At 43.3% G+C, this 10,300-nt stretch overlaps 1 protein-coding gene across 1 annotated transcript in view; it reads right to left on the bottom strand.

Annotated features, from left to right (window-relative positions):
- Positions 1 to 1,027: 1,027 nt before the first annotated feature.
- plxna3 (plexin A3) overlaps positions 1,028 to 10,300 on the bottom strand; it is a 208,193-nt gene continuing 198,920 nt past the window's right edge. The window contains exons 32-38 of the mRNA XM_078254092.1: positions 9,364 to 9,460; positions 8,797 to 8,874; positions 8,414 to 8,526; positions 7,300 to 7,469; positions 5,630 to 5,842; positions 2,544 to 2,694; positions 1,028 to 1,162 (exon numbers count right to left, since the gene is read on the bottom strand). Coding sequence (XP_078110218.1) covers positions 1,067 to 1,162; positions 2,544 to 2,694; positions 5,630 to 5,842; positions 7,300 to 7,469; positions 8,414 to 8,526; positions 8,797 to 8,874; positions 9,364 to 9,460 — 918 coding nt within the window. The 3' untranslated portion in view covers positions 1,028 to 1,066. The remainder of the gene's footprint in view (positions 1,163 to 2,543; positions 2,695 to 5,629; positions 5,843 to 7,299; positions 7,470 to 8,413; positions 8,527 to 8,796; positions 8,875 to 9,363; positions 9,461 to 10,300) is intronic.

Genomic DNA, 10,300 nt, shown 5'->3' with positions numbered 1-10,300 from the left:
ATTTTCCTAAAATCTCCAAAAGATGAATTCCCGTTGGTTTCCACTTGGATTCCACATCTTTCGAGACTAAGCTGTGATTTCACGGTTAGGTCAAGTCATCAGTTTACTTTGCTTCCTTCTCCTTTCCGTTAAAGCTTGGAACAACCTCTTGAGTCTGACCTTGACGTTTCCTTCCTTAAAGCTTGACCTGAACGTCTTACAGTGAGTCCGGATCCTTCCATGCGAGGCTAAGGATTCATGGTGAGGATAGCTGGCCCAAAGGAACGACATCGGTAAAGAGGCTTGGGAACGCCTGCGGAAAAAAAGCCTTGACTTGACTTTTTGATATTTAGCCACGATTCTTCTCGACTACGAAAAAAGGCTCTGAAGGTAAAATCAAACCTGTTGCGAGATTACTTTGACCTTCTGTCATCGTAAGCTTAGTTTCTTGATCCTTATAAAGTCCGTGAGCTTTGACGGAAACTTGACTTGGCCTTTTGCTCGTCAACCTAGCGTCTAGAAAGTTCCCAACCAGGCTGTGAATCCTGAAGTCCTCACGTCGTTTCCAGGTCTTTCCACAGCCACGCGCCCCCCTTTTGCTTTGATCCCTGCAGTGAATTTAAATCCAAAATCCAAACTGACAGATGCATCTAGAAGGTTTTTTTTTTTGTCTCAAAATGACTTTGTTCATTCCACGTTGAAGTCACGTTGTTGTTGTTGTTGTTGTTGTTGTAAATGTATCCAAATCGGTTTGGAAACTGATTTTCTGCCCCCCAAAAACCCACCAAACGGAGGTAGTTGGGGTCCCAGCCGTCCAGGTAATCAGTCTTCAAATCAATCAATCAATCAATCAATCAATCAATCAATCAATTGACAAATACATTGGATGGATTCATTGCTCAAAGGGCCGGAGCTGTGGCTGTCAGTTCGGTCCAACGCTGAGCAGTTCTGCTGACTGTTTACACAGTTCAGAAAAACAAAATGCCTTCACTTCCCCCCCCCCCATTCTTCTTCCCCCTACCACCCCCCTCCCCCCATCCATCCATCCATCCATCCATCTATCAGTCCATCCGTCCCTCCCCTCCTCTCAGCTGCTCCCAGACATCAGGTTGATGGCTTGCTCCAGTTTGTGCCTCAGTTTGTGTTTGCGACAGTACCCGTCCCGGTCCAATGCCGTCAGGATCTGCAGAGACGGTAGAAAGACATGACAAATCATTAGTATTGGTCTGTGTACATTACATTGTGCATGCAACAGACAGTGAAAACAAATCTCCCTCATGGGACAAAACATATCTATTTATCTATCCATTAATATATATATATATATATATATAATGACTGTCAAACTGGATAATAAAAGGAAGTTATACGGCGTTCATTGTGTTTGTACATGTTTCACAAAGAGTTTAACAACAATGATAGAAATCATATCACATTCATACAGGGATAGTAGTACACTGCTGTTAAAACAGAGTAATAACCTGGTACTTTTCACTGGTACTGTATATGACACACTGGTATCGGATCAGTGCTCGGTATCGGGAAGCAAAAAATGGTATTGGACCATCTCTAGTCTCTGTAAATGGTCTAGTGTGGTCTAGACCTGCTCTATCTGTAAAGTTAACTCCTGTCAACATGAAGGGTCCTATCTAGCACCCGGCGCAGCGCAAAGACCGACCCAGTTGTCAGTTTCCCGTCCAGCGCCCACGTCGTTTAAATAACAAACCTGCGCCCATCTGTGGCCCCTGGGCGTGCTGGTCTTACAGGGAGGTGTGTTCAGGTGCATTCTGGGCGTGCTGGTCTTACAGGGAGGTGTGTTCAGGTGCATTCTGGGCGTGCTGGTCTTACAGGGAGGTGTGTTCAGGTGCATTCTGGGCGTGCTGGTCTTACAGGGAGGTGTGTTCAGGTGCATTCTGGGCGTGCTGGTCTTACAGGGAGGTGTGTTCAGGTGCATTCTGGGAGTATTGCTATCTTGAGGCAGTGGGAAGTGATGGCACCATTGACCAACAAAAACCTGGTCTAAAGTCAATAACGCAGCATTTCATTGTTATTTTAACAGAGCATTAGTAAAATGCTCCTAGACTCGTGCACAGCACGTGCACACTATGCTTGTTACACACACGGGGACGCACAGCAGCACACACACACACACACACACACACACACACAGCAGCACACACACATGCAGAAGATTACAAATACAAATATTACGGTGCAAATCCTCCATCATAACAGCAATGCTCCAAGGTCCAAACGCGCCTGGCTTTTAAAGGGAATGGGAGATGATCTCTGATTGGTTGATTGCATGTTACGCCCAAAACACACCTCTGATTAATGAAGACACTAAGGTCAACCCTTTAGAACCATGACCCCGACACACGGACCCTTTTTACTGCCGTCAAACTAGCAAAAGTGGATTAGGACGCCCTAAACACACCTGCAGCAGGCGCCTCACGCCGTGACCTCAGATCGTTAAAATAGGACCCAGTGTGTGTAATTATAGAGTGTGGTCTAGATGTGCTCTATCTCAACACTATAACTAAAAACCACACCCCCCCCCTCACCTCTTCCTTGTACTTGTTGATGTAGAAGTAGAGCTCACTGAGCGCGCTCAGTGTGTTGAACTCGGTGCCGTGCAGACGGGACTGCTCTACCAGGTAGGCGTCCATGTCCTGATCGCTGATGCTCGGCATCTTTGCAATATCCCTGTAGTACCTGCCGGAAAACCACACACAAACACACATCGTTAACAAGTAACTTTAAACTTTACTAATTGTAGCCTCCAGCACTAAATGCCATTTCTTTTGTACCTTGGCCCAAACAGCCAGTTGCCTGATAAGTCGTCAACACTCATTTATATGATCTATGTCACATTACTTCAGCGTTACCCGTTATATGAGTAAGGTAACTGTCTCACCACTTCTCTTGTTGATAGCCTTTATTCAGTGGTGTAGTGTATACCCACTAAGAAAGCTCCAGGATTTCCATATACACACTTAAAAATGCGCAATGACACACAACAACATAGTTTCCATTATATGTTTAATATATTTTGAACTGCCGTCTGTGTTTTCCTTCGCGTACGCTAAATAAAGGTATTTCCACCGTAAACTGGTGCATTAAAGTGTATCTACAATGAAGGAACGTCTTTGACGCTCAGAACTTCCCTGGGGGAGGACACCCAGACCCCCCCACTATGAAATGTCCATTCTGGTTAATATATTTATATAGTACTGTACTGTATATTTATTGCTATATGTTTGTAAATATTGTCATTTTCAATGTACTATGGACCTTCCATTTGTGTCCTGAATAAAGTTATTATTATATTATTATTATTATTATTATAGTACAGTATACCCGCTAAAATACATTAGACAACACCACTGCGTATATTAGTAACACTAAAGATACATAGTGGTACAGATCAGCACCAGTATATGGGGGTACCCCGTTCACCACATAGTGGTACAGATCAGCACCAGTATATGGGGGTACCCCGTTTACCACATAGTGGTACAGATCAGCACCAGTATATGGGGGTACCCCGTTTACCACATAGTGGTACAGACCAGCACCAGTATATGGGGGTACCCCGTTTACCACATAGTGGTACAGACCAGCACCAGTATATGGGGGTACCCTGTTTACCACACAGTGGTACAGATCAGCACCAGTATATGGGGGTACCCTGTTTACCACATAGTGGTACACATCATGTGGACTGAAGTCGGGCAGACTCTGTGATTTAATGAGGTCCGTGAAAACGGAGGGAGAACGAATTAAGGGTCGGTATCCAGTCCTGCTATCTCCAACTTCTCCAAATACTGCTCTTGGTGAGCACGTACCAGATGCCCTACCTCGACCGCTAACGGTACAACAACTTGTTGTTCAATAGAAGAAGCCATGAAGCCATAAATACAGTTTATTTAATGTTATGTATTTCAAAGTGATTGAAACTATGAGACTTTCCGCTCGTCTACTACTGTTGAGCCTGTGCTTCCACCGTCTGTCACGGCGCCGTCACGTGGTCGTGTGACGTGTTTGCAAAAGGTCAATAAAAGCTGGTTAGCTTGTTAGCGACCTCTGCACCAAGTTTTACGTTGTGTATTACAGTATATTAGCTGGTTAGAATGTTAGCTACCTCTCCACCCAGTTTTACGTTGTGTATTACAGTATATTAGCCAGTTAGCATGTTAGCTACCTCTCCACCCAGTTTTACGTTGTGTATTACAGTATATTAGCCAGTTAGCATGTTAGCTACCTCTCCACCCAGTTTTACGTTGTGTATTACAGTATATTAGCCAGTTAGCATGTTAGCTACCTCTACACCAAGTTTTACGTTGTGCATTACAGTATATTAGCCAGTTAGCATGTTAGCTACCTCTCCACCCAGTTTTACGTTGTGTATTACAGTATATTAGCCAGTTAGCATGTTAGCTACCTCTCCAGCCAGTTTTACGTTGTGTATTACAGTATATTAGCCAGTTAGCATGTTAGCTACCTCTCCAGCCAGTTTTACGTTGTGTATTACAGTATATTAGCTGGTTAGCATGTTAGCTACCTCTCCAGCCAGTTTTACGTTGTGTATTACAGTATATTAGCTGGTTAGCATGTTAGCTACCTCTCCAGCCAGTTTTACGTTGTGTATTACAGTATATTAGCCAGTTAGCATGTTAGCTACCTCTCCACCCAGTTTTACGTTGTGTATTACAGTATATTAGCCAGTTAGCATGTTAGCTACCTCTACACCAAGTTTTACGTTGTGCATTACAGTATATTAGCCAGTTAGCATGTTAGCTACCTCTCCACCCAGTTTTACGTTGTGTATTACAGTATATTAGCCGGTTAGCATGTTAGCTACCTCTCCAGCCAGTTTTTTTACGTTGTGTATTACAGTATATTAGCCAGTTAGCATGTTAGCTACCTCTACACCAAGTTTTACGTTGTGCATTACAGTATATTAGTCGGTTAGCATGTTAGCTACGTCTACACCCAGTTTTACGTTGTGTATTACAGTATATTAGCCGGTTAGCATGTCAGCTACCTCTCCAGCCAGTTTTACGTTGTGTATTAGAGTATATTAGCCAGTTAGCATGTTAGCTACCTCTACACCAAGTTTTACGTTGTGCATTACAGTATATTAGCCAGTTAGCATGTTAGCTACCTCTCCACCCAGTTTTACGTTGTGTATTACAGTATATTAGCCAGTTAGCATGTTAGCTACCTCTCCAGCCAGTTTTATGTTGTGTATTACAGTATATTAGCCGGTTAGCATGTTAGCTACCTCTCCAACCAGTTTTTTTACGTTGTGTATTACAGTATATTAGCCAGTTAGCATGTTAGCTACCTCTACACCAAGTTTTACGTTGTCTATTACAGTATATTAGCCGGTTAGCATGTTAGCTACCTCTCCAGCCAGTTTTACGTTGTCTATTACAGTATATTAGCCAGTTAGCATGTTAGCTACCTCTCCAGCCAGTTTTATGTTGTGTATTACAGTATATTAGCTGGTTAGCATGTTAGCTACCTCTCCAGCCAGTTTTACGTTGTGTATTACAGTATATTAGCCAGTTAGCATGTTAGCTACCTCTCCACCCAGTTTTACGTTGTGTATTACAGTATATTAGCTGGTTAGCATGTTAGCTACCTCTCCACCCAGCTCTTGTAGTTGGGGATGTCTTTAGCGTAGAGCAGCTTGTTGGACGGAGAGTCTTTGCCGAGCCTGTGTTCGGACGTCGAGCAGGAGTCCATGAAGGTCTGAGCGACGACCGACAGACAGGCGTCGGTGATGCTGCTCTTATGGATGTCAAACACAAACTGAGGATTCTTTATGACGTTCACCCAGAACCTGAGAGGAAGGCTGCGGACACACACAAGAGAAGAAACATTCGTTATAATGTAAAAGGTACAGTATGAAATGTTAAAGCTGTAGTACGTAGTTTCTGTCGCCCCCATGAGGAATTCTAAGTAATGACAACAAAACTGTCTGCGCGTCCACATGATACAAGCCTCCTGTGATCACGCGCCCCCCCACACACAGCTGCTAGTAGCCAAGGAGGACACGGAGGATTAAAAAAACATGATGGACTCTTCAGACAGTCCTTCCAAAACAATGTGGAGTTTTTTTGTGATTGTTTTGGGCTAAAATCCTTAATTATGCGTCACGTTTTCTTACAAAATGTGGAATATGCAGGATATTTATGCAATGAAATTGGGGGAACTTGATAAACTGTGGCGTCATCGTGGCTTCATCGTGGCGTCATCGTGGCTTCATCGCGGGGTTTGCAGCTTTTAGATGACGTTCACGTCGCGTAATTACGTCACTTCATAACGTTCTCATGGCAACAGGGGAAAACAGCTGCTCTTGTGTGAAGTAAAAGCAACATTTTTCAACTTTCTGCTAAGATATTTGGGACTATTTTGCAACGAAAATGCGGGGATTATGACATCATGCAAGCCCCGCATATTTTCGCATAATCACGTTTTTCTGGAGGAACTGATCAGAAGAGGTCGTTATCTTCACTGTGCGAAAGTCACCGGACGCCACAATCTCCTGAACATAGTCCTACTGAGAGATCCAGAGAGATGTGTGGAGCTGATCGTCTTCGTTAGCTTTGTAGCAACTCATCTGGTAACGGCTCGTTCATTAATATCAAAAAGTTATGCCCTTAAGCTTTAATCTAATATCTCAAGGTCACCTAGCTCTATATTTTCTGTGTGCTGTAAATACACAGCTCTGGCTGAGTTAACGGTAAACAAACAGCAAGGAGTGCACGAGCCACAAAACACTATTTCAACCAATCAGCAAAGGTGGTGACAGTTGATGGTAGGCGGGAGGGAGGGGGGGCATGTGAATGTCCCGGCCGGCGAGTGGTTATCTGTCTGTGAGTGGCCAGGTTAGCTCACTTGGTAGAGCAGGCGCACATATAGAGAGGTTTAATAGTGGTTTTGTTTGGTAGTTGAGTTCAAATATAACAGGGTTCATACGCATTTTAACCAATACTTTTCCATGACTTTTTGGCAAATGTCCATGACTATGTATTCCTAAAAAATGTTTCCCCTCAGAGGTTTAACAATAAAGTGAATGATAATGTGTGTGGTTCATAGTGGGAGACGTAATATCGCTCCCCGAACAGAACGGTGAGGTTAGGACGACGTGAAATACATTTATTAATCACGTATTATTATGCTGTGTTAAAGAAACAATCCCAGGACTTTTCCAGGTTATTTCAAAACGTATGAACCCTGATATAAACGATCCTTTAAACTGTTTGTGTCTACTGTGTCTTTCTACCGTCTCTTGATTTTTCCTCTCACCAGTTGCTCTTCCAGGTGTGTCGGACGTCGGGGTCGCTGATCTGCCGTTTGTCGGCCTGCTCGTCCAGGAAGTCGAACATGTATTTGATAGCCAATGGGAGAGCAGAGCCCCGGTGGGCGGTGCTGAACACCGTCTCAAACAGGTCGTCCACAAACTTCTGCAGCGTCCCCTGGTGGTGGGAGGACCAAAGCACGGGGTTACATATTTTAATAAATAAATATAAGTATACAAAAAAAATGTATTGCTTTAAAATAAATCAACAAACAGGCTTCCAAACACCCCTATTTACCAGAGATGGAAAGTAAAGAATTACAGTTACTCACTTTACTGTAATTAAGTAGCTTTTTTATGTGTACTTTTACTTTTACGTCAGTATGTTTTGTTTGAAGTTATGTACTTTGCTACAAGTCAATGAAAAATATTTTTAACGTTTGTATCCGTCAACAAACTGCGGCTTTGTGCCCTTTTGAAATCACAGAAGATGGCTTTTAAAAAGTAACTAAAGGGCGCCTGGGTAGCTCAGTTGGTAGAGCGGGCGCACATATATATAGAGGTTTACTCCTCGACGCAGCGGCTGCAGGTTTGACTCCGACCTGCAGCCCTTTGCTGCATGTCACCCCCCCTCTCTCCCCTTTCATGTCTTCATCTGTTCTGTGGAAATAAAGGCCTAAAAAATCTCAAAAAAATAAAGACTGAGCACATTTTAAACGAGCTACTTCTTACTTGTACTTTAGTAAAAGTTCATCAAAGTAATAGTACTTTTTTGGTGCTTTAATCCCCAGCGTTTATCTGGGTTTAGGTGTGCTTGTGTTTCTCCAAAAGTTGAATATGTCTCATCATTATTACAATGTTGAAGGAAAAACAAAACAGAAAAACGATCAATTGTTGAATCCCAAATTTAAAATACCAAGCCAACAAATAAATATCTGTATAGTTGGATATTTGGATCCAGCCCTACTTCTTAACAGTATATATATGTTTCAGACGCTCAAAAGGTTTTGGGACCCACAGAGCCCTCGGTTATAATGTGTCCTCCCCCACCAATGTTGAAACCAAACCTACGCCCTTGGTCAGAAAATACCATGCACAGCTCTACAGGTCTGTGTTTGTTACCTTGGTAGCCAGCAGTCTGGTCAGGTAGATCTCAGAAACCATCTTGCTGCCTCTGTCTCCTTCTCTCTGGTCGCTGTGCTCGTGGTTCTTCACCAGGTGCCACAGTTTAGTCCCTGAAAACACACAACACAGTTGTATACAGTTTGTATACAGTATGTATACAGTATGTATACAGAGCTACCACAGACTGTGAACATAAAGGACCAAGCTTCCGGGTCTGAAAAGTTAAGCCAACACTGAAGCTCCTTTACGATGCCAAAAATCTGTATCGGGATAATGATTTGATGAGTTGTGCAGCACTACCAGACCCTTCACTCTTTAAACCGATGTTCTGCCCATGAATACTACTTCTGGTACTTGTACTACGTCTGCTGCTGCAGTACCTGTCTCCTGGTCCGGGGTGATCATCGGAGCTCTGGATCTCAGACTGTCAGGACTGCTGGACGTTCGAAGTAACGACTCTGAAGACACAGAGACAAAGAGATAAGTTCTCAGATTCAGTGTGTGTGTGCATGTGTGTGTTAATGTGAGTGTGTTTGTGTGTGTGTGTGTGTGTGTGCGTATGTGTGTGTGCATGCATGTGTGTGTGTGCATGTGAGTGTGTGTGTGTGCGTGTGTGTGCATGTGTGTGAGTCTGTGTTGCGTGTGTATGTGTGTGCATGTGTGCGTGTGTGCATGCGTGTGCATGTGAGATTGTGCATGTGTGTGTGCATGTGAGTGTGTGTGTGTGTGTGTGTGCATGTGTGTGTCTGTGTGTGTGTAAGTGTGTGTGTGCATGTGTGTGTGCATGTGAGTTTGTGCATGTGTGTGTGCATGTGAGTGTGTGTGTGTGTGTGTGTGTCTGTGTGTGTGTGTGCATGTGTGTGTCTGTGTGTGTGTGTGTGTGTGCGCGTGTGTGTGTGTGCGTGTGTGTGTGTGCGTGCATGTGTGTGTGCGTGCGTGCGTAGTACCGTATCTGCTCAGGGATCTAGTGAAGGTGAAGGAGTTGGCGATGTTGTACGCAGAAACCTGCTTCTGGACCAGCGCCACCAGAGAGCCGTCCGTTACCTAGCAACACACAGCAACACATCAGTCAATCAGCCAATCGGCTCCGTCAGTCAGCTGACTCATTATCCATTCAGTCAGCTAACTCGGTCGATTCTTATCTCGGCCGACATCTGGATTCACTCTCCACGCCAGTCACAGCCGGAGCCGCTGAGGAAGCAGACGCCACTCAGCGTCTTCATCACACCGGAGGAAATATTCACGCTTTAAGCTCTTAATCTGCATTTAAATACAGTGTTTGACTGCTGACTGAGTGAAAGCAGCCGGTCCTTATGGAGAAGATGAGATTAATAGAATATACATTCTGCCATCATTTGTACAGAAACAACTTCCCTCCCACTAACGAAGGTCAAATGATGAAACCAACACATGTTCACACTTCCAAAACTAATTTAATGGTCTGAAAATGATGACAAATACACATTATATATATATATATATATATATATATATATTCGGTAACCCTTTACTTGAAGGTATCTACATAAGAGTGACATGACACAGTCATGAACATGTTATGACACTTTGTTATTACTAATGTTTAATGGTATGTGTACTTTTTAACCTCAAGGGCAAGTAATTCAGATAGTATTTTAGACTTTTTAAATGTTTTTAGTCCTTTTCAATGTGGAGATAGATTCGGAGAGATTATTTTTTGTTTGTATTTCTATATATTTTTATTTTTACTTATTTTTATTATTTATTTTGTTACCGCTGCAGGAGAGAGGCCAGGACAGATGTGGAGGTGACCTTTTATCGGGTATATCGGGTTATAGGGTAAGGGGCTAGGGAATGCATTATGTCAATGACAGGGTTAGGATAACAAAGATAGTGCCACAAACC

The sequence above is a fragment of the Sander vitreus genome, chromosome 7 (genome assembly GCF_031162955.1).
Source record: "Sander vitreus isolate 19-12246 chromosome 7, sanVit1, whole genome shotgun sequence".
In the NCBI taxonomy this organism is placed as follows: Eukaryota; Metazoa; Chordata; class Actinopteri; order Perciformes; family Percidae; genus Sander; species Sander vitreus.
The sequence above is the reverse complement of the archived record's forward strand: the minus strand, read 5'-3'. Positions and strand labels throughout refer to the sequence as shown.